The sequence below is a fragment of the Stereum hirsutum genome (assembly GCF_000264905.1).
Source record: "Stereum hirsutum FP-91666 SS1 unplaced genomic scaffold STEHIscaffold_4, whole genome shotgun sequence".
NCBI lineage: Eukaryota > Fungi > Basidiomycota > Agaricomycetes > Russulales > Stereaceae > Stereum > Stereum hirsutum.
The window spans coordinates 2,632,239-2,655,236 of record NW_006763134.1 but is presented as its reverse complement, the minus strand read 5'-3'; the positions used below and the strand labels follow the sequence as shown (position 1 = coordinate 2,655,236).

The 22,998-nt window shown below is 51.2% G+C and overlaps 7 protein-coding genes across 7 annotated transcripts; 6 read left to right on the top strand and 1 right to left on the bottom strand.

Annotated features, from left to right (window-relative positions):
- The first annotated feature begins 671 nt into the window (after window positions 1-671).
- Window positions 672-1,975, top strand: STEHIDRAFT_138335 (NAD-P-binding protein). The gene is made up of 4 exons (XM_007302174.1): window positions 672-787; window positions 871-1,268; window positions 1,354-1,571; window positions 1,606-1,975. Exons 2-4 carry the CDS (start codon window positions 914-916, stop codon window positions 1,924-1,926), a joined length of 894 nt encoding a protein of 297 aa, XP_007302236.1. The 5' UTR covers window positions 672-787; window positions 871-913; the 3' UTR covers window positions 1,927-1,975.
- A 1,884-nt stretch (window positions 1,976-3,859) lies between these two features.
- On the top strand, window positions 3,860-6,097 carry STEHIDRAFT_109599 (uncharacterized protein; the record flags this gene model as incomplete). Its single annotated transcript, XM_007302173.1, has 8 exons — window positions 3,860-3,893; window positions 3,921-4,079; window positions 4,139-4,238; window positions 4,389-4,472; window positions 4,543-5,429; window positions 5,499-5,785; window positions 5,847-5,966; window positions 6,023-6,097. 8 exons carry the CDS (start codon window positions 3,860-3,862, stop codon window positions 6,095-6,097), a joined length of 1,746 nt encoding a protein of 581 aa, XP_007302235.1.
- A 1,369-nt stretch (window positions 6,098-7,466) lies between these two features.
- STEHIDRAFT_52732 (uncharacterized protein) lies at window positions 7,467-8,416 on the top strand (the record flags this gene model as incomplete). Its single annotated transcript, XM_007301443.1, has 4 exons — window positions 7,467-7,581; window positions 7,690-7,892; window positions 7,945-8,204; window positions 8,254-8,416. 4 exons carry the CDS (start codon window positions 7,467-7,469, stop codon window positions 8,414-8,416), a joined length of 741 nt encoding a protein of 246 aa, XP_007301505.1.
- Window positions 8,417-9,599: 1,183 nt separating this feature from the next.
- STEHIDRAFT_40333 (uncharacterized protein) lies at window positions 9,600-9,779 on the top strand (the record flags this gene model as incomplete). Its single annotated transcript, XM_007301417.1, has 1 exon — window positions 9,600-9,779. A coding segment is annotated over one exon (180 nt), but the record flags the coding sequence as incomplete, so codon positions are not given.
- A 2,809-nt stretch (window positions 9,780-12,588) lies between these two features.
- Window positions 12,589-15,420, top strand: STEHIDRAFT_138334 (uncharacterized protein). The gene is made up of 6 exons (XM_007302172.1): window positions 12,589-12,619; window positions 12,671-12,722; window positions 12,779-12,896; window positions 12,949-13,446; window positions 13,513-14,422; window positions 14,549-15,420. Exons 1-6 carry the CDS (start codon window positions 12,596-12,598, stop codon window positions 14,699-14,701), a joined length of 1,755 nt encoding a protein of 584 aa, XP_007302234.1. The 5' UTR covers window positions 12,589-12,595; the 3' UTR covers window positions 14,702-15,420.
- Window positions 15,421-17,520: 2,100 nt separating this feature from the next.
- On the top strand, window positions 17,521-19,646 carry STEHIDRAFT_109596 (uncharacterized protein; the record flags this gene model as incomplete). The annotated part of the gene is made up of 7 exons (XM_007302171.1): window positions 17,521-17,551; window positions 17,622-17,716; window positions 17,761-17,928; window positions 18,195-18,302; window positions 18,361-19,012; window positions 19,058-19,439; window positions 19,526-19,646. The coding sequence occupies 7 exons, from the start codon at window positions 17,521-17,523 to the stop codon at window positions 19,644-19,646; spliced, it is 1,557 nt and encodes a 518-aa protein (XP_007302233.1).
- Window positions 19,647-20,728: 1,082 nt separating this feature from the next.
- STEHIDRAFT_45272 (uncharacterized protein) lies at window positions 20,729-21,682 on the bottom strand (the record flags this gene model as incomplete). The annotated part of the gene is made up of 7 exons (XM_007301426.1): window positions 20,729-20,834; window positions 20,906-21,076; window positions 21,159-21,190; window positions 21,264-21,327; window positions 21,393-21,457; window positions 21,513-21,561; window positions 21,615-21,682. Coding segments are annotated over 7 exons (555 nt in total), but the record flags the coding sequence as incomplete, so codon positions are not given.
- Window positions 21,683-22,998: the final 1,316 nt, after the last annotated feature.

The following is a 22,998-nucleotide window of genomic DNA, read 5'->3' as shown; positions in this document are numbered from 1 at the left end:
TGGCCGATCAGTTGACGTTGTTTTCCTCCGTATTTTTTCACTTTCGTCCTCGACGACGACGACGGGCTCGGCGGCTCTCAGTCTTTGTACAGATTACCCAGATCGTGCACCTTCCCTGTATCCGATACATTCGCACAATATTATCTCACATATGACAATATTAATGTCTGAATCTGAAGCACCTTCTCGACTTGTTCTCGACTCTTGCTCATGCGGTCCAGTCTTCACGAACTGGCCAGTCAAGCAAGTTCACCCATGGTCCACTGTCAATCATGAACTTGCATCTGGGGGGATAAAATAGTGTTGAACGGAAACAGTGGAGAGGTTTTTACTGTGCGTATCTTCTCCACGACCGTCCCGTCCCATCCCGTCTGGTCGTCCATCATCGTCCGATACTTACCAACACCTTCGCACCCATTTTCTCTGCACCCATTTTCTTCCAGATCAGATACAATGACGATGCCTCCCTCTTTATCTGTTGTGTGCAACATATGACCGAGTAGACGGATTGCGCTCGGTGATCACCACAATCTCAAAACCCTTCATCTTTTCCCTTCTACAACCGCTCTAAGCTCTAGATGTGGGTCAAAGCGTATTTCAGTGTACCGCTTCAACACTTTGGCCATCGTATGTTCGTGCTTCACGGTCAACTCTTCCACCCCTCGCGGACACCCACTTCTAGGCGCTGGACGATCCACACCCCGCCCGGTTCCATACATAAAGCAATTCAAGATGAAAAATGCATATTCAGCCCTTATTTCTTCGTCGACGATTTAATAGCTATCTGGTACGCCTCCCTCTTTTTCATTCGTCCCTTTCAATAAATCAACCAGAGTCTTTCACTGACGCAGCCCCTGTTCCCGACCGTAGACGCCACTCATCTCTGTCGCATAGAGCTCAATAAGCATACACGATGTCCCACTCCTCCAATCCGAAGACAATCTTCATCACCGGTGCCTCATCCGGTATAGGCCTCGCTTCCGCCCTCCTCTTCCACTCCCGCGGTTGGAATGTCGTCGCCACGATGCGCAGTCCTTCCAGAGCACCCTCTGTCCTCTCCTCCCTCGCCATCTCTGACGAGTCTTGTATACTTATAACCCGACTCGACGTGACTGACTACGACTCCATCGAGCCAGCGATCAAATCCGGAGTAGACCGGTTCGGAAAGATCGACGTCTTGTTGAACAATGCTGGGTACGGGCAGCAAGGACTATTTGAAGCGATTTCGAGGGAAAAGGTCAAGGAGCAGTTCAATGTCAATCTGTACGGTGCGTCTGGTCTCCTTCATCTTTTCTTTCCGCGTATGTGCAGTTATCCTCGTCTCACCCTGGCCGCATCGTATCCAATGTACAGGCGTAATGGACGTCACCCGCCTCATCCTCCCCCACTTCCGTCAGCACTCTCACTCAAGCAGCACATCGGATTCTGGCTCCCAACACGGAATAGTCAACGTCTCCTCCGGTGCCGGTTTCTGGGGGCTACCCATCTCCACGCTCTACACCTCATCCAAATTCGCCCTCGAAGGCTTCACAGAATCGCTCTCCTACGAGCTCGCTTCACAGCGCATCTTCGTCAAATGGCGTCTCTTCCACGGCATTCATGGAGCGTGCGGGTTCTGAGATGCCGGCTGGGGATGACGGCAAGGGACTGAGGTTGAGCGACTATGACACGTTCATGGAGAAGACGAACGAGAGCTATAAGCGGATGGTCGGGGGCGTTAGTATCTCGAGCGAAGATGTGGCGAGGAAGATACTCGAGGCGGTCACGGACGGGTTTTCGGACGATGGGGCTGAAGAGGAAACGGTGTCGCGAAGGCAGAGGTTGAGGTATTGGGTGGGGAACGATGCGAGAGGGTTCGTGAAGGCGAGGTATGCCTCGAAGGATGACGAAGAGTATATGGGATTCATGAGGGGGTATTTCCAATGAGGGCTTATGTTCCTAGTCAGGGAACGAACGCACTGAAAAAGTGGCCCAGTCTGATGAGCGAAAAAGTAACAGGTTCGTTCCATCTAATCTTTGGTTATGCTAGCATTCCTTGCTCTGCTTATCTTTCAAGACTGACAGCTGCATCGCTCGTAGACTCTTGATAAACATTCTTACCTTTTCTACTCGATGGTATATATTCATCGAGACCGTTGCTATTTTCTTGTCTCCCTTCTGAGAGGTATGTATAAACGCATGCGGCAAGCTCAGGCGTATATGTGTCGCGGACGGACCACATCGTGGCAAAGACAGGGCGATACTGCGCCGTGAGCTCCCCTTGTCTCCTTGTTGACACAAAATAAAGGTTGGACGTCTTTACGAACGTCATCCACGATTCTTCGTGACTGTGGGCCATCGCCTTACGTGCGTAGAGCTCGTGCCTCAGTTTCAACCAGACCGTTATGCTCTGTATGCGCTCCTTTCCCTTTATTAGATAATCTTGAGCTTCGTGGGTCTCTTCGTTCCACCAACTCCAATACTTCCTCCTTCATCATTACAGTGCGTCGGCTGCTTCCGAAAACTCGGGGAATGTGCGTTTTCCAACCACAACATATCCGCTATATAGGCCATTCCCGGGAGCCACTCGCTGGTCTGTTGAGGCTCGATCATAGGTGCTGCAGTACACAGGAGATCGTATGTTGTACATACATCGATGTCGAGATCGACGGGCAAAAGTGTCACTCATGATCAAGGCTACCTCACCATCAATGATCAACGGTATGGTCGCTGTCATCACCCACTTGACGGAAGTGAAAAGCATAGCATCTCTCCTGCACTAAGCCGTGAGAGGACCCCCGAAAACTCCCTATGAGGTCTGATTTTTGCGCGGGGACGAAGGCGGCGCGTCAGCGCCGCGGTCCGAAATTTTTGCGGGGACGGGGACGGGAAATTCTGGCCAGATGTATGATTTTTTCGCGGGGACGAGAGTGGTTTCAGCCGAGGTCTGTTCCCGTCGCGGGGACGAAGGCGACCCCAAGCTCGATCTTGACCTCACCCTAACCTCAACAATACCTAACCTCACCATAAACTGACCTAGTCCGGACCTAATTTTTTGCAACCTAGCTTTTCCTGCAGCCGAAAACTGCTCGTTCGAACCGGTATGGCTCGGAATCAGCGATACGAGACTGTGACAGACTTGATTAGGCTAGGTTAGGGTAAGTTGAGGTTAAGTTGAGGTTAGGTGAGGTTAAGTTGAGGTTAAGTTGAAGATTTTCAAGCTCACCTAATGAAACCAGCGGTGCTCGAATAAATTCACTATTTATGAGGATTTTTCGATGTATATTCCAAGACGCGGGGCCCAAATTGACCTGGGACACAGGTATGTTCCGAGCGCGGGGACGAGGGCAGCTCACAGAGCCGGCGACTACGCGGGGCCCAAGATCAGAGGGCGGAACAGACCTCTGAGGGGGTTTTCGGGGGTCCTGCCGTGAGCTAGTATCGTGTACCCAGGGTTCACTTTTTTTTACCTATAGAACTCTCTCGCATGCATGCGGACATGAAATGCGCATGCCTTGCAGTGTTCTAGCGAGTCCACTGAGAAAATTCCCCATTGGAGGGGCGACGCAGTGATCAGGGTCGTCTTGCTACAACATGTATGGAGGTGTATGTGCACTATTTATCATTGTCTTACGCCCTCGGTATGCGAGCCCTCGCTCGTTTACTGTACGCTGCGTTCACCTCATATAATAGTTGCCTAAATGCGCATCCATCAGTGCAATATTTGTCAATATTCGTTGATCTATGGCAGTCCACCGCGCTGAGAACACAAGGATCGTTCCTGAATCATACATACTGGCCCTCACGCAAGACGCAATGTAGGACTGAGCAACGTCACTTAGACCACTGCGCATCAAACTTCTAGGTTAGATCATTATGAATGCACGGGCATGAAGACACTGCCCGACTTCTCAGTACGTATATTTAAATTTTTGTCGAAGCTCCTGCATACTACGAACTATCTCTTTTCAGAAGATTGAACTGCTCTGGCGCGCGAGGCAGGGCGCTGCAGATCGTTAGAGCCCTCGCCTACGTGAGTTACCAAGTATATGAGATCCGAGAATACTCAGCTGAAGGATCCTTGACTGGAGTCAGGAGCAGTGAGTCCTCCAGAGTCCTCGTCATCTCCTTCAATCACGATATTTTCACCCACTCAAAGACTTGACTCTAACCACCTTTCTGCACGAAGACGAGGTTCACGACCACGGCATCGTTTTAAGCACTTCTGCACTCTTCTCGTCCTCGGGCTCTCTCCACAAGTGAAAAAGGACAGCCTCTCCATACCCGATTCCGAGTATAGCGCCTTCCGTAAGTGCGAGATCGTTATCGTAATTAGTCCCGGAGCTGATTTGTCATGGTAGTTGGACCATTCGCATAGAGCAATTGGTGTAATTGGCTCTTCCGACCAGAAGCTCAAAACTGGGCAGGGAAATCTGGTCTGATAGCAACCCCTACCAGGAGTTCACGGTGATGGCTTCCCCCGATACGACTGGGTACATTTTATTTCGATTCTTCTAGTCCACCTGAATTATATTAAACATATTTCTTTTTGTCATAAAGCAGAGGAAGTCCCCCGCTCGAGATACAACCTCACGCCACGCGTCACGTCGCCCCAACCAACCCGCCACCTGGCCCAAATTCACGCTTCACCATAGTGTTTGGCCGGAATTTTCTACTCACTGTTCGAACGGCAACTGCCCAATTCGTTGTCGGCACCGACTCAGCGGTATACTGGTCCACGCCATCACGGGTCAGTTCGAATGATGAGCCTGTCGTTTCTCTGTGTATCTACATGGGAACTGGCCTCGACGTGCTATTCAACCTTCTAAGAGCAAGATTAGAGGAAGACGGCTACGAACCTCGCCTTTACACAGACGACATTCCACCCAATACCACCGAAAGTACCGATCCAAAACCATCACCTCTCGCGCATTCTACGTCCTTCCCCACGGATCTCTCCCTCTCCCTTGTCGGAAACGTTATCGCATTCGACGATCTCACCAGTCCTGGAAACATTCATGGGTTCCGACGACTCCCTCTTACATGTCGGCCCAATATTGACGATCTGTACCCTATCATATGTGGTGCCACCAACTGGTATTATCACTTACGGAGGTGTCCTGCGCCTTCGAGGAGGCAGCTGACCGGGAAGGGTGATGGTACGGTAAAGTTAGAGGTCATGGAGGTGGAGGAGGGCGATGGGTGGGACGAGATGTTGATGCCAAAGTATGTTCCGGTGAGGAGGGTGAAGACGAGTGCAGAGGCCGGTGGACATGAGGGATCGAAGTACGTTAAAGAACGTATCGGGGTAGGAAGAGGAGATAACGGCCCTGTGTATATTGAAGTCGAGGCGGATGTGCCCAAGATGTACGGTCAGGAAATCACGAACGACTCAAAGTATGCTTTGTATCCCTCGCTACTTTACTTCGACAACAGCGACTTCAGCATCGGTAAATCCCTTTCATGCCTTCATTGCTTCTACACTGTGCTCACTCAAACAATTGCATGTCACTTTCTAGTGCGTTATTACCTTACACCCTCGTCTCCTTCCACCGCTGTTCCAAACCCTCCTCTACCGGCAAACAGCACCCTCACACCTGGCTATGGCGCAAGCGGAACACCGCCTCATCTTTACTTTCTGCGTTTGAATCAAGACCTCGACATCGGATATATCAAGCTTTTCCTGAATACGAGATACGTCGACCTCTCGCATATCGAGCAAAAATCGCCATTCGAGGGTGCGGAGGGAGCACGATTAGCGGCTTTGAGCAGAGGTGTGGGCGGTGGGGAAGATAGGCAGTCGAAGGTACAGGAAGCGAGAAGGGTGTTGAAGAGTTCGATTTGGGATGAGATAACGTACGTGATAGTGCAGAGGAAGGTTGACTGTCACGATAGAGAAAGACCTGGGTCGGGGGAAGACGCTAGCATACAGCGGCCTGCGACAACGGGACCAGGGTGGGGGAGCTTTTGGAGCAAATTGGTTCGAAGTGTGCTTCCAAAATTTGTTCTTTCTTGGTTTCATATGTCTTGAATGGTTTACAAGCCGATGCTGAGGTGGTCTGCCGAAGTGCCCTCGCCCCAAATTAGCAACGTAAATATCTTGTTCACTCGTGGCTAGTGTGATTTCTTCCGAAAGGAAAGAACTGGGGCGGCACAATGTTATTCATGCATTCGTGTTCCTCCACCGCGCGCTGCCAATTCGACTCTCCAGTCCTCGTCTTATCCGACATTCAATCAGCCCCGTGTGGATCAAGTTCACCTCCGAATCTTCTCTATTGTGGAAAACATCAAACTTTATTCATCTTCATGAAACGAAGGCTTAAGAGTGACCGGAACTTACCTCCGGGGTTACCTTTGAAGGCGGGCTAGAAGAGGCGACAGCGAGGACGACTAGGAACACAAGGTAGAGCATGGTCGATTTGACAATCATGGCTTCGGTCAAAGTATATGTATGGAGTGCAGTGAATTGTACGGGGGATTTCAGACTGGAGGGAGCAGGATGAGGCAGGGTGATTCGTTTGGGAAACGATGGTCCTTTATCTGCCTCCTATTAGCGCGAAGTCACCCTCACATGAACCTCGGACCAACCTCGCCGGGGTATTCCATTTTTTTGCGGGTTTGTGTCCTGGGGGCGATGCCTATGAATGGTTGAATAGTGACGGTATAGCTGTACTTTCGGAGTGTGAAATATCGTCATATTGTCCCCAGCACGGAACACTCCTCTCATGTAAGGGTATTCGTCAAATACACCGGATCGTTTTTCTTCTCATTTCCTTGCCTGACTTACGATACCTTATTGGAAAGATGACTTTGGCATACGGTATGCGCTTCGGAACAAGGGATGATCTCAAGGCGATGTAACTTGTGAGGTGAATCAGGGTGAATTCCACTTTGCGCTTACGTTCTAATTCCGCACTCAGTACTATACCCTTTTGAGCTGCGATCAGAACGGCGCATGGCATATTTATGATGTGCAATGGAGGGATAGTAGCGCCTGGATAGCCTTGTCACTCAAACTCCTGTAATTGGAAACCGTTCTTCTAGCTACAGAACGGATTCCACATATCAGACGCGTAGCACAAGAATAGCACGCCAACACCCATTTATTGCCAGTGTATATAATTCTTAATCGAAGAATACCTTCTACATCTTTGTCCGTAGTGGACCACTCAGAAATCGGATCGGGTTGAGGGTCTTTCACGAACTATGTCCGATGCATACAATGTGCCTTATCAATCCCTCAGAGAGCACGGTAAATTCGATTGAGACAAAGAAAGACGCTGGCAAGTGGATCGGCTTGGCTGTCCAAAAATTGCGAACTCCGTAGCCGCCGCCATGCATAGGTCTTTCTCATGTAGGAATTTCCATGCACGAAAGGTGATAGAACGATTTGTTCCAATCTCCTGACTCGAAGGTTGAGACTACATAAACGACCTAATCATCTTGATCGTTCTCTAACGGCCGTCATTCCCTCGTGTCTTCCCTGGATGTCTGCTGTAGATACTTCTCTTGGTGCTGTAGAGCTTGGAGGAATGATAATGATGCTCCTTTACGGAATCATGGTGGCCCAGGCTTATACTTACTACAAGTCCAGCTATTCTGGTGACAACCGTCTTGTCCATGTCTTGGTGAGCGGAGCCCTACTTCCCCGCTCGATATAGAATATTCAAGGGTCTCCATCGTCAGGTGCAAGGAATCATGTATGTTGAGATTCATTGTTTCCAATCAATCTCCGTTGCACACATTCACCTTCTCGTTGTAGATTCACTGAAACATTCCATACCGCCATCGTAGTGGCATTTATCTACATCACTTCTGTCACAGACTACGGACAACCATGGACCCTTAATGCCGCACACTGGACTGGACAATGGTCGGTTTCGATCGCCAGCCTAAATATCGCCATAATACAGGTGAGCCTCTACCCTAAATCGGGCCGCTTAGACTCAGCACATCCCCGATCAGGGATTTTTTGCATGGCGTGTACGATGCCTTTCTGGAAGGTGGACTATTCCTATACTCTCTTGGACAGGGTCCTCTGTACGAGTGGGGAGCTCAATCGCAGTAGGGGTCCTAACGCAGCGCACATCCCTGCTTTCCGTATTTCTCGATAAATACCGGTGGTTGAATACCCTCTGTCTTGGGATTGGCGCTGCGGTCGACCTTCTCAATACTGCTGCCCTGTGTTATTATCTACGAAAGGGCAGGTCCGGGTCGTTCAATAGGTCCGTCCCACTCTTTGACGATGTCAGTAATCATGTTCACATGGTCTAGCTCTCAGGCATTGATCGATACACTTATCCTGTGGACAATAGGCACGTTCAATCTCCTGAAATGCTCAGTCATATTAGAACTAACTTTGCGTGAATACTATAGAGACTGGGATGGCCACCGCGTAAGTTCGTCCTGTTCCACCATAATATGTGGCCTCATCTGACTATTGTTTCCGCGGGGACAGGCTCAATACGCTGACTGAACTTATATTCGTAAGTTTTCGGTCCAGCCCCATCCTAAATTACACTACAACTCATCTCTACGTATAGACCCAGACTATGACCCACAATCGTGAGTGGCATGCACTAAATACGTGTGGTTGCCAATCGTATGGGATGCTAAGGGTTTCTATAGTGGTATTTTTGGCTTTTTGCAGAATTCGGTACAAAAAGTCCGGTCTAGTTTTATTTCATGCATGGTAGATTCGCCAACTGACTCTCAGAAATTGTGACATTATTTTCAGTCTACTCCAACGCGTTCTTCGCCTCGTAAGTCTATGACAATCTGGAGGGTTTGTTCGGGGAAACTGATGCAACGACCTAGACTCAACGGCCGGTCAAGCCTTCGGGAACAGACCCATGTTCACGAACCTTCTGCAATGCTATCCACTGCACCACTAAGCGCCACACGTGTACGTATCTCACCTTATCCTATATCCCTTGCAGCTCAACTGACGGGGGTTACAGAGCAACTTGAACACAATCAATTTGACAGTTATGCATCCGGGACGCACCGCGTCGCAGAGCTTTATTTCCAACCAACAAAAATCGATTGTGTAATCCAGCAGTCCTCGGAAATATGTCCGCCCAGAGAGGCACATAGGTACATGCTAAGCCATACTGCATATTTATAACGCGTCGAAATTATTGGTACTGTCTCGATCCCAGACCGGCTTTCATTCATATTCATGTGTGCGGCGCCATTGGCTCGATATCCTTGGTCATCGGTTCATCTCAATGCATTGACAGGCCTCGCAAAAGAGTGGCAAGAAGACATAAGTGTATGATGCCACGGGCACACTATCGATAGCCGCTCGGTTATATATATCACTGGCCACTACTTAGGTATCTCGACGGTCTCACAGAGGCTTTGGATTCTCCTCATTGCCTCCTTGCCACCCACTTGTGCAAACCGCCTTTCGCACCGCTGAGTGCCAGTGAACTCACACATACGATCATTTCCGCACTTCATCATTTGCTGTTGTGAATAAACTGTGCCGAGACAAAGACTTGCGTATGTGAGCAGTGTCTTTCCACCCTGATCGCATCGAACACCTCGAGGCTTCAGCTTGCGTCTGACTTTCAATGTTATGATCCTAAACCCTCGTCGAAACGCACTTAAGTAGAATGCTCATTTATCGCGGAAAACTCGACTGGGGCTCCTACGCGGTGAACGAAGGAATCACCATCATTTTCCCCAACGACATCGGGCTCGGATACCCCGTCGGTGCTTGTTGGCAATGGACAAAAACCGAGGATGGACAAGCAAACTCGCCCGAATTCCAAACTGGGACCATCGACTCCGTCGACACACGTGAAGGAGAAATAATCGACCTCAGATTTTTCGAAAACCAGCGTTATCGTATCGAAGCCTCCGCACACAGCGTCGATAGACTGAGAATTACCATGACATCGGACAAAAACGCAGAAACCTCAGACACGAAGAGACTCGATCTCGTTTCTATCCCAGCCGAGTGGATGCCTTCGATCCCACCCACACTGCTCCCTGCATTTCGTCTTTACTTTGGGAAGCTCACTTATCTCCCATACGCGAAAGACGAGCTGTTCATCATGATTCTACCTCGAGGGATGGCGACGAACGCACCGGTCTTTACATTCTGGCAATGGACCACCGATGCGAAAGGGAACGTCAAGGCAAATACCGACACTATAGACCGCATCAGAGACCCAATCGGTGACACCTGGGCCGTCCAAGGTCCTGCCTACAAGCTCGCAGTGACAATAGACGACACCAAACAGACCGCGAACATCAACCTAGAGAATTCAGCGCGCCGAGTCCTGGGATATACCCTACTGACGCTCGACCCTCACTTCCTCCGCACCGCGAAATCTGTCCGTGCGCTGCCCATCCCCGCAGTGCTCTATGCTCGCCCGAACCGCGGGACTTATGACCATACCGCTCGAGCTCTGGCAGGCGTTGGTCTAGCCCTCGGGATCGCAGGGTTGATCCCGAGGGCATTCAACGCACTCGGGGCTTTGACAGCAGCAAAGGCAGCTTTGTCGATAACAACCGTGATTGCTGGTGCCGTATACACCGCACAAACCTTCGCTCCACCGGCTCGCGCGCCACCACGTCGAGTTCTCCCGGGTGGCTTCGTCGAGCGCACATCATCCGGTGGATTACTCTGCCCAGACAACGCCGACATCGATATCGTTAGTTGCACGATACCCGGATGGTTCATAGTCGGTGATCACGACGATATTCACGGCAATATTACTTCAGAGCAGGCCGCCGTTCCTGGTGGTTTGTCCGGAGTGATGATATCCTGTCACAGAGACTATCCGTCGAAATCACGATATCTCGATACCTATATCCATGATTTGAAGAATGAGAGAACGCTCCCCTTTCCCTGCTTTCGCGCTGCATCCGCAGACACCGCCTCTCTCCAGGTGACTCTGGGATTCGGGGATACAGCCAGAGAGTCAGAGTTCGCAGAGTGGAAGATCACGTCGACGGGCGTTCGGGTTTTATGTCTCAAATGCTGCAGGTTAACGTTCACGGGCACGCCGTCGCGGCACAAATGGGAGAGGCTGTTGGCAATATCCTCCACGTCGGAAGGGTCGGAAGGCGGGGCTCTGGGTCTGATCGCCGAAAGTCCGGAGTTCCTCGCGTATTGGGAGAACGCGCGTGGAGCGGTTTGGGCGATTAGGGGAGGAGGGGAGGGAGAGGGTTGGGATGTGACGTATACGGGTCAGGAGGGTGAGACTGTGTATTTTGTTGTACGGGAGGAGGTACCGTTGCAGCGCTTGAAGTTGGGAGAGTAGTTCATCAGCGTATTTGCGTGGTGCGTCTAGTTCAATCTTATATAGGAGAAAGTGAGATATGAGAGAGATCTCGCGCTTACTATGTCTTGCTACTCTCGTTAGGAGGCCCATCTTTCGCCATATGACCTTGTTCGCTATAAAATTGCTAGCAGAGAAGCGAGAGGAGTTGTAGTTCAGCAAGGGGTGCTTTCGTGAGCGATGTTTGTGGGTGTTCCATACCGTGTCACCTTGTCTCTCTGAGTACGCATCCCACGTAGTTCCAATATTATGGATAGTAGCCAAAGTCAACGATAGCCAACGATAGAGAAGTGGAGAATGGTCGTACAGAGTATTTGGACGGAGTACGACTCTGTGTCTGAGCTGTAATTATATCTGAGGAACGTCCACGCTCAGCCGTTACACAAGCAAGGGCTACGCAGTATGATCTCGCAAGGACAGTATAGTCAATGAAGGTCGGTATCCCGCACGACGGGAATCAGAAGTGGCGAAATAGGGGCTCATCTACGGGCACAAGCATTGTCTGTACGATGAACGTACGTGGCAGTCTTGCCATGATTGTCCACAAAATGCGCTTTGCAAGGTCAACATGGGGAAGTATAACGCCAAGTCGGATACGACAAAGAACTTGCCGTCTTCGTCACAGTTGCTTTCTCGCCACCGCCACACTCTTACACTCATTCGGTTAGCAGTAGAACGTCGTCGCCGGTTTGAGAGACGCAACGTACATTTGACTATTTGTTGTCGATGAGACGATGTTATAACGCACACGTCCGAGCTTGGGCGTATGTACTGTATGCGTGTAAATGTTCTGGGAAACTATGTGGATCGAAGCGAGCAGCGATATTGTGGGCTGAAGTAAGAGCTTGCATAAAGGAGTCGAATAGAAAGTTTTAATGCATATTTTTGACATCGCATCCTTCGAGATAGTCTGGTTCATCGAGCTTCGTCTGTGAGTACTAGAGTAAGTACGAGGAAGAATAGGACTCGTACGACCAAGAGTGCAGTCGTTATGCGACAGGTTTGAGCCGGCCGTGTACGCAAAGAGAAATCACTATATGAGAAAACGTAGGAAGCGTCAAACCAGTTGTATTCCAGAGGCACACAAGAGGAGCATAGTAGCCAGTACATTCCATGGTCGACGTTGAAGACGACGAGCGTCGAGAGCATCGTGATGAGTCATCCGAGGAGGCCCCGGAAGATGCCGGTCGAGCCGGCGGAAACTGTTTTTGGGCGCCAAAGAGGACTTTGCCTGGCACCGTCGTCGTCGCCGTCGTCCTCGTTCCCCTCGCCCTCGCCACTCATCCTCCTCTCGTCCCCGTCCCACTCTCAAACTAACAATGGCGAAGAAGAAGAGCAAGCAGGTAAGCATTTTGTGAGAGACCTGTGATGGAGAGGCTAACAGGGCATTGCAGATCCTGCGTCCGTGGTGCTGGTACTGTGAGCGGGAGTTTGAAGATGAGAAAGGTTCGTACGAGCCGCCTCTGCCCCAATCGGCTATGCTGACAGTACTATGTGGTCAGTTCTAATGCAGCACCAAAAGGCGAAGCACTTCAAGTGCAACATGTGTCCCCGCCGCCTCAACACCGCCGGCGGTCTCGCCGTCCACATCCAACAAGTCCACAAACTCGAACCAGAAAAGTGCGTTCTATCCACTCCTCTTCGTTCATCTCATACTTACACATGTACGCAGCCTCCCCCGAATAGAGAACGCGCTGCCCGGGCGCGATGGGTACGAAGTCGAGATCTTCGGGATGGAAGGCATCCCCGCGCCCGACGTCGCAGACTACAAACGCCGCAAAGAGATCGAACTCGGCCTCAGCGCAGGCTCCATATCCCAACCGCAAGCCAAACGCCCTAAGACCGAAAATCGACCCATGTCCGAAGACGAGCTGCGCGCGCAACTCGAGGCACACAAGGCCCTCATGGGCGCCGCCGACGCGCCCAACCCCTCCTCTTCTGGTCATGGCGCGAGTGGCGCAGAGTCGAGCGGGGCGGCGGTGATGTATGGTGCGCCGCCGCAGGCGTATCAGGGGTCGCCTATGGGTCCGACGCCGCCGGGGATGATGCCAGGTGCGCCTCCTTTTTTCCCTGGTATGCCTCCTCCGGGCTTTCCGCCCGGTTCGTCCCCGCCAGGCGCACCAGGGCAGATGCCATTCTCGCCCTTTCCGCCTGGTATGATGCCTCCTGGGTGAGCTCTCTCTACTTCTCTTTCTTTCCCCTCGTTCGACTCTAATCTGGAACGAATGAACGATAGCCCTCCGCCCGGCAACTTCGGTTTCTCCCCTCCCCCAGGCTATCCTATCCCACCCCCAGGCATGCAACTCCCCCCACCAGGCTCATCTCCCAATGCCTTTCCCCTCCCTCCACCTCCACCCGGCGTCCGCGTCGGCCCCTCCATGCCCGCTCCCGCTCCCGGCCAACAACAACCCGGCCAACAATCGCAACAACAGCAACAACAACAACCCCCCTTCCCCGGCGCTCCTCCCTTCCCTCCAATCGGCCAAGCAGCCCCACCATTCCCTCCTCAGAACGGACAGCCTGGCGCACCGCCCTTTCCACCAAACGGCCAAGGTGCTCCTCCGTTCCTGCCGAATGGTCAAGGCGCACCCCCGTTCCCTCCTCAGAACGGTCAATTCCCACCTGGGTTTCCGCCTTTTCCTCCCGGTGGTGGTCCGCCTCCATTCGGATATCCGCCTCCTAATTTCATGCCGCCTAATCCTAATATGCCTCCTCATCCGAATATGCAACAACAACACCAGCAACATCAGCAGGGCATGCCGCCTTTAATGAACACGCCTCCAAGCATGCCCGGTTCGACGCCCATGCCGCCGCCTATTTCGGGTGGGACGCCTGGTGGTGCGGGACAGGGAGGAGGTGGGATGCAATTCACGCCGCCGCCGGGAACGCCGATGCCGCCTACGCCGCAGAGTGGGACGTTTGGCGGGTTCCCGCCTGCTGCTGCCAACGGCGCGACCGCAAATGGAGGACCAGGAAGCGTTGGCGGAGGAGGACCAGGAGGAGGAGGGCAACAGGGAAGTGGAGCGCAACAGGGAGGTGGAGGACAGGTGCCACAGCTCGTGCTGCCGAACCCGGCGCTGGCGCAGACGAACCCGGAGATGAAGAAGAAGACGGAGTTGAAGTATGTGGATGCGAATTTTTCGCCGGTGAGTTCCTTTTCCTTCCCTTCCCGTTTCTCTCTTTTTATTTCGCTTCGCTTCTTGTCCGTTATATTATCCTCATCGACGGGCCTGACTGACGCATTCCATCTTTGCATCTCATGTTTCCTGTAGGACGAAGTCCGCGCGATCCATCCCAAATATTATTTCCCCAAAGGACAGCCTTACACTCCGACTGGGACTGGCGTCGGTGGAGGGTATGCGGCGGCTGGGACGGGCGACGAGCCGAGGGGGAAGAAGAGGGCGCGGGCGGAGGATTTCTTGTAGAGGGATGGAGGTGGGGAAATTGAGGAGAAGGGATTGGTGTCGTCAAAATTAGTGGGGGAGGTGATGGGGGGAATCCGTGTTGCGAGGGACGCGTGTCTGTGTGGCGCAGATGTCAACCTTTATGGTTGTGGAGACTGGGAAGGGGTTTGGAGTGGCGAAGATGGGTGCGTGGCGACGTAGGACTATTTGGGTGCATCGTGAAGCTGAAAGGAAGGTCGAAGGGAATAACGTTGCGGCACGAAGGGGATGTTTCGTCGGAATCTGGTGCTCGCGGCCATGATCTGTCGTCGGCCAGAGACGTTGCGGGGCGAAAGAAGCGACTTGGAGGCTCATCAGTCCGTCCATCACATTCCATCTAATTCCCCCACCACCATCTCGTCGTCTTCCTATGCTACCCACTCATCGCTCATCGTTTTCTTGCGCACAAGTTCTTCCGACGGCTCGTTGCCCCTATCACTGCTTTGTCCCAATCCCAATCCCGTATGGTTCGCGGTAAGTACCCCGAGCGGTGCGAGCCCTTTCTCCTCTTTTTTCTTGCTCTCTCCCATTCTTGTCATCTTCTCTTGAATTTTCGTTCTGTCTCCTGTGTCGCTGCTTCTCCTTTGGCTTCCGTAATATAATGAATGACGTTGACGAATGCTGCTGTACGGTCGGTGCCTCTTCTCTTCCTTTCCATCTTGTTCCATACTCTCTCTCTTCTTATTATCTCACAAACCCACAAAAAATAACCAACGACGCCAAGGTTCGTGAAAATGATATTATCAGAATTTTGGTCTTTGATCCCTGCTCTACTCCTCCGTGTGTCGCCTGATTGGACCGTCCAGTCGATAATGTTCCGCCATGCGCCGTTCTTTCGTCGGCCCACGCGTACCTACCCACTGCGCGAGGCAGAGAACGTGTGAAGGTCGAGGTCCAGAAATAGAGAAAAGAAACAGTTGGTGTGATTATCCTTCAAAGTTCGTCTATTCTTGTACGGTATGGGTGACAACCTGCAGGTGTCGAGCTGTAAGCAGTTTGCCTTCTTCTTTCGATCTTACCAGTTCGTCATAGGGCCCACCAGAGCCCAGCCGTCGACATGTTCGTGTCAGCTTCTTCTTTTGAAGGCGCTCAACTGACGGCTTGTATTCGGAATGTGCAGATGGCGTTGGCGTGATAAGTTCCACCAACTGGACTCTTGTGCTGTCGCCGGGTGAGGATGATACTTTAGACGACTTACTTCGTTTAGGTCATTTATATATAGTCTTGAGGAGGAATGGAGGCACTTTCGGTTTCGCTCTTTGGGATCTGGGATGTGGTGAGTGTTCTCGAACATATCTTTACGCCAGGAACGAGATTTGGACAACTCATGGCTGATTCTGGTCCTATCTACGGCTAATGATATAGGCGACTGTTTACCTAGATCTATATCTGGATGCGAATCCTGGGAAGAGAAAGATGCTTAGACCTGGTAGGCAAGTTATACCACCACCACCACCACCACCACCAGGTACGGATATCTGTGGCGCTATAGACATATGGATGTACTCTACACTTTGTACGTATGACTTTGACGCAATGCAATGCTTTTTTTCTACGTGAGTGGAGAGAAGAGGTGTCTGGTACTCTTGGACTTCGATGAAATGCGTACTGGTGCTAATAGTAGACCGCGCTCCACTCGCGGACGAATATACTTCGTTCGTGGCTATACTTCGTTCAGGTGAGTACTAGACTGTTTCAAACCATACTAGTTCGAGAACTGATACTAATCGTCTTACATCTTCGCAGTACATATCTAAGACTATATGTGCTTTGCGGCCTTGTACCCAGAAACTGAAACGGTGAACCTGGCCATTTTCTTCGCCTGAGCGCGTTTGAGATCGATGAACCCAATCACCTTAAGTCACGATTGGGTGCGTTTAGTGATTCCCTCTATACTTACTGCTCGTTCTTTCCAGATTGTGTACACGAAGGTGGACATACCCTTCATTCCGATAAAAGTGTTTACTGGACTGACGACAAAGTGTCCATCTATACACCCTACTGGTCGAATTACGTTCACCCCCCCCACAACTATTGGTTCAACTCTTGATTCACCCTCTTCTTAATCTAGCCGAAGAACGACCTCATGAACGCCATGTCCACTTCATCGCTCTTCGACTCAAAGCTCGCCTTGACAAACCCATGATCCCCACTTCCAATCCAATACCTTATATATCTTATTCGCCACGTCCATTGCACCGATTGTTTTCTCCTTCGAGTCCGCCAACATTTGCCCGTATCGTTCTCCTATCCTCTCGACGAACTCGATTCAGACATGGTTTTAATGAACGAGGTGGCTAATTGAGTTGGACTTGACACCAATTCTGACTATGCGAGGTGTTTTATAGCTGGTCGCAGTGGTGTCCATGGCACTCTGTTATTGTACAGAACGTGTTCTCTCGGTGTCCATTGACGAGCGCGTATGTGACGTGAGTATTGTTCTCCATTGGCCTAGTATGGATCTTCCCTTGCTGACTATAGGCTGTGCTGAAGCTGAAGCAAAGCGTGTCCACTACAGGTGTCTCTCACTGTACATGCCTTCCTATCTCCTTCCCTTGGCGGTCCATCGTGGTGGTAACAATAGCGTTTAACGCCTAGCCATTCTACCTCCCATCTAATCCCCTTTATGTACCAGTCACCACATGAAGTCTCGTAATACGAAACATGGGCGCAGATCCTCGCGAGCCTTGGGCGTTTTCCACGGCCTCGTTGAATGCACGCCCCTTTGGTGAGCTTCATGCGCTCATGCACCCTTGCTCTTTACACCGTCTCTCACAAGTTCCCACTTACCCTCCTCACTCATGGACACTCAGATTGAACCAACACCGACAGGTGTGTCCCCGCAGAACACCGTAGAAAGAGACGTAGAAGCGCGCAAAAAGTGGCAGAAAATCGTTGCTAGCGACGCGAAACGTGCTGTGGGGATCCTCGACCTTGAGCGTTCCGCTTCCAATTGATGGGGAGATTCGCTCAAAGTACGTCTCCCTCTACGTTCCAGTAAGCTACACGGCTGGGTGACTTGGAATCGTGCTTCTATGTAGGACTTCAATCCGGCTTTAAACGTCATTATCGACGCAATAAATGTCGGAGGTTCCAACCTCCAGGCCCTCGTCGAGGCTGGACTCGTGAAGAAATTTATTGACGGTCTGGTCGATGCAAGAGGAGCGATGGCCATTGTGCAGTTCAATGATATAGAATGCGGAAAAAGAGTGAGTTTATCGCGTACATACCTGGATTCTATGATGCTCAAATGTGCTAGGTTCCTCTCGCGAGCCACGTGATGGCGCTCTCCATGATTTGTTCTGTCGTGAAGCATTGGGGGGTTAACCCCCATCACGAACGCCAGAACGCGCGGTCCTCTCGGCTTTGAGGAAGCATTGGCCCGACATTATCGCCAAGGTTCGTGCCGTACATCGACCGAACGTTTCGGTGATTTGGTTTCTTGCTCAAAGTTTGCATATCGGTGACCTGGCAGTTATTCGACCAAGATACACAGGCGACAGATTCACATTTCTTGCAAGAGAGAGCCCACATCCATCAAATTACCATGAAGCTTCTCCTGGTCGACGGTCACTTCTTTAAGGTTTGATACGTCCATCATGGTGTCCTTAACATTGTTCTCATTCCGCCCCGGTATTCAGAGGATGGTGCGCGGTAAAAGGGATCGAACCGTAACTCTCTTTGTTCACTACCTCATGAAAGCCACCTCTGCCACCGAGTATGGAGCCTTCGTCGAGTTTCTTTCCGCTGTCCTTCCCCACACTGAGGACGTGATGACGCCGAGCGTGTCCGATCTCACCGCCACTTTGCGCATCTTTGGCAACGTGCGAAAAGGCAGCAACGACTGCCTCGTCAGCTTCTTCAAGAAACTAGGAGCAGGCCTTCCCTCTATTCAGTCGGATCCGAGGTTTTCTCTGAAGCTGTTTGAGGTGATAGGAGGACTATGGAACTTTATCACCGTCGACGACAGAGCATGGAATCTCTGCCCTTCACTTGTTGCCCAGTTGCCCGTTATTCTCTCCCTCGCTCAGCCATTCTGGAAGAATCTTTACACTCTACTCTCCACGTTGGCCCATCAGTACCAGGATATCAGTTCTGAAGACTCTTTTTCGAGGGCATCCAACGACGTTGGCATCTACAACATGATTCGTCGCTGTCACAAGCCGCTTACAACAACCCTTCAGAAAGGGAGAGACCGCGACGCCTCCGTCCTTGTCGTCGCATTCATTCAGGCTGGTGTCTTCAGCTTCTTGGATAGCGTCGTCTCTTGTTTATCTTTCGAAGCTGGTCACGGTATGTACCTCTTCAAACTTCACCCTCGTGTGATCTTCTGCATAGGGCTTTTCGCTGATAATAGAACTGCAACAGGGGAAGGATCTCATTTCTTCTTTGTCGGCGTATTTCTCAATGATATCCTTACCGTCTGCGAAACATACCCCGACGCGATATCCACCCTACGTCCTTATCTTCCACTGCCTCGTCTTCTTCGTACCTCCCTTGACGCCGTCTATGCCCACAATGCGCACCCGCCTCCGACCGAAATAACTGATGTGACTAAGTTGGATTTGAGGGCCTTGGCTTGGTATTCACTTGCAAGACTTCAGCAGATGTGTACCGTCCGTGGGGAGTGCCAGGCCCGCGGGTGTATGAAGAGCGGGAAGTTGTATCGCTGTAAAGGGTGCTTTACTATGTTGTACTGCGGGACGGAATGCCAAATTCGGTGCGTTTTTCTCCTTGGTCTAATTCATATCGTTGTGGGTCGTCATATGTGTTCACTCATCATTCTGTCCTGTCTATTTTTCAAAGGGATTGGAAGGAACATAAACTTGTATGCGGATTCCTCTTACACCCGACGTCCGCCTCCGAAGTGGCATACTCTCTCAGGATGCCTACTCGATTTCGCCAGTACGATCCGAGCACTCAGTGATCATTTCGTATCCGCACTGTATTTAAGGCGCTTTCTTCCCGTCTCAACGACACTTCTCTCGATTCTCCACTTCGTCCCGTAACGAAACCATCTCCACGCACTTTAAGTCGCCAGGTATAGCCTGGTTGAGCCCCGGGACTATAATATCTGCTGTATAGCTCTTGCCTTCCTTCGACCACTTTTTCTCTACCTATGGACCGTTCAGGTAGTATCTTGGGATGTATACATAATCTGATGTTCGGAAGATTATAGCGCCTCACAATGTGTACGGCGGGGTGTGTTCAGCCCGAACCATGCCTTACAGCATGCCAATGGGTTAACTAGTCACTCGAGCGTGGGGCAATACCATCTTCGTTCTCTAACAGTGATCACACAAGGTTATGGCGTTGAGCATTGCACGACTTGAAAAGGGGACTGCCATGATTTATTCAACTCCGCTGTAAACCCTAAACTTCAACTGCGACAAAGAAGGCGACAAGCAACGGCTCGGCCACAGACACGAACAAGAGAAAGGTGAAACGAAACGAAGACAATTCAAAAGACCTCGGCTAGATAACTCGGGTGAGAGGAGATCTCTAGTTGGTAACGGCCCACCTCCTATTTAAAGCACCCAACCTCGCACTCCTCTTGACCCTCTCCTCCCTCCATTGTTCATCTCGCTTAAACTCCATCTCATCTTCCCTCTTCGCAGCTTCCTGTCTCTTCTGAGCCTCAGCAGCCTCAGCGCACGGGTCCGAGGTGGCAGTAGCGGCGACAGATGTTGCAGTGGCAGTAGCGGCGACAGATGTTGCAGTGGCAGAAGCAGATGAAGAGACGGCAACGTTAACGGAAGCGGATGAGGTGGCGCTGGCGTCTGTGGAGGTAGCGTCGGTGGCACCACCACCGCAAGGATCGGCGGCAGCAGAAGTGGTGGCAGCCTCTGCGGATGAGGAAGAAGCTGAGGCGACGGCTGAAGATGTCGCAATAGCAGTGGAAGAAGAGGCGGCGGCAGCGACGGAAGATGAAGCGACGGCAGTGGTCGACGTGGAGGTGGCGGCCGAGCTTGATGCTGAAGCAGCAACAGACGATGAGGCGGCGACAGAAGAGGCGACAGCGGAGGTCGAGGCAGCAACGGACGATGAAGCAGCAGAAGATGAGCCGGAAGACGAACCAGATCCATCGACTGTGAAGTCAACGCAGCTCATGTATCTATACACCAGTATTCAGAAAGGAGTCAGTCGCACAATAGCATGACGGTCAGCAAGAGGCAGATCACGCACGTCTGGTCAATAGATCTGGCATCCCACCACCACTGCAACACGCAGGTACCGGCCTCTGTACAGCTACTTCCGACGTCGGGAAGAGTGACTGAGAAGGATGTCTCGTTGGCACCGATGGTGTGAGACGTGGAGTAAGCATCGGTATCGGTCCAGAGCACATCGCCGATGATTCTGTTGTATAAAGTAGGAGGCTTAGGTCCGATTCACACCTTGTATGTGAAAGGGTACAATGGATGGAGAAAGAAAGGCGCACTCGTTGGTTTGGGTGTTCACGACCGAGACGTTCTGTTATAGGAGCAAGGACAAGAGATATTCAGTTATGCAGTAAAACAGGACCGTTAAGTATGTGTAGACGTACGGCGACGCCCGTATGAGGAGCGCGGATGTCAATAGTGAAGTCTACAGTCTGACCAGCGGTGTACCTGCGGGCGTATGGCACGCATTATTGTCAGCAAGATTGCATAGGATGCAAGGAATGTGAACTCACGACTGGACATTGGCCGTGTTATCATCGTAAACGTATCCTTTACAAAGGTAAAGTTCACAGGAGTCCTGTGGGGACGGTCAATTTTATGTGATCGCTCTGAACATTCATGCGGAATCTTACCGTGGTATCCGAGCCGATGTTCTGTTCCTCGCTCTGAATGTTACCATAGCTGATGAGGACGTCAGTTTGCATTCCACCATAAGTGGGGACGAAACAACATACGGATCGGAGGTGACAATGCTGTACATCTGCTGACCGCATGTTGCGGCGAACGCAGTACCAGCCTGGTCAACAGAACGTCATTTGTTAGCCGAACTGGGTGAATAGCACCAGGGAAAAAAGGGAAATTTTTATGGACGAAGAGAATGGGTAACAAACGAGAACTCACGCTACGGATCGGAGGAGACGAAACGAGGCCATGCGCAAGGGTGGTGCGCACGACAGAGGCAGCGACGATGATAGTGGTGAGTTTGGCGAACATTGTACTCGTCTGTGAGAAGAAAGTGGGCGAAGGCTAGCTGCGATGCAATAAATGCTAAAGTCTAAGCTTTAAGCAGGTGAACCGAAACTAGTCGGTTATTGTGAATAAAGAGTGGTGAACGAAAGAAGGGAAGTGCGGCGAGCGCGTCGAATCGAAGAGGGAGCAGAGAACGAAAGAGAGAGCTTGACAAGCAGTCGTGCGAAACGAAGTGAAACTTTTGGGCCCACATCGCTGCGCAGCTGCAAGCCTTTTATACCAGAGTACACTTGGGAGGGGTACCCTGGACAGTGCACATGGTCCGAGGAAAACATTAGTCAAATCCAGCATGTTTCATGTTCCCGACAAGCGAAAACATATCCATCGGATCTTCGTAACTCTGGGCAACCGCTGTGCGAATTGTATCCGCCAGTAGTGGATCGATTGACGTCGTTGTGAGGCCAAACATATGCTTTGGACAAGTACTGAATGATCGTAGTGAAGCTGAAGGGAAGGAATGACTGCGGTGGCCGCAGACCCGAACCAGACTCATCGTGTGTTTTTGTTTTCCAAAGACATTTTCGTGGAACATGGTCGTCCCCATGGCCAGTGTCCAATTATAAGCGAAGCTGTAGCATCGGTATAAAATGAGAATACCAAGTATTAGCTCTTATTCCAGACAGCGCATGTACTTATTATTATATACCAATTATTCACTGTGAATGAAGACAGTGCACTCAGCAAAGGTACGACGTCGCATAATGAAATGTGTCTCGAACGCGTGGCACGGTCGAGAACCAGGAACAACAGCGACTAATACATCCGCGAGTATTTCCCTTGGCGACCGCAGGCTCTCGCAGGCTCCGAAGAGGCTATTTTGCAGAAAGCGGATCAGAAACAGACCAACGCGACATATATATATGTACCGGGATCTGGACCTTGCAGTTGAAAGTGGCAAACGGGCAAGGTACTCAGAGGTGAGATGTGGCATCGCCACTGAAAGTATACAAGTACAGTAGACACAGGCAAACTCAGGAGAGATCGTTTCCACTTAGCTGCGTCAAGGATTTCGGGATGAGACCTGGAGTACTGTCCATGATTACCCACCGGGCACTAACAACGAGGAACACTATTTCTCCTTCAGTTGTG

Excerpts from the sequence above, each read along its gene's own strand:
- STEHIDRAFT_138335 (XM_007302174.1), top strand. The coding sequence starts at position 914 with ATGTCCCACTCCTCCAATCCGAAGACAATCTTCATCACCGGTGCCTCA. Across the intron at positions 1,269-1,353 it reads GTTCAATGTCAATCTGTACG|GCGTAATGGACGTCACCCGC; the intron begins GTGCGTCTGGTC and ends TCCAATGTACAG. Across the intron at positions 1,572-1,605 it reads TCGCTTCACAGCGCATCTTC|CGTGCGGGTTCTGAGATGCC; the intron begins GTCAAATGGCGT and ends GCATTCATGGAG.
- STEHIDRAFT_138334 (XM_007302172.1), top strand. The coding sequence starts at position 12,596 with ATGGCGAAGAAGAAGAGCAAGCAG. Across the intron at positions 12,897-12,948 it reads CACAAACTCGAACCAGAAAA|CCTCCCCCGAATAGAGAACG; the intron begins GTGCGTTCTATC and ends ACATGTACGCAG. Across the intron at positions 13,447-13,512 it reads CCTGGTATGATGCCTCCTGG|CCCTCCGCCCGGCAACTTCG; the intron begins GTGAGCTCTCTC and ends AATGAACGATAG.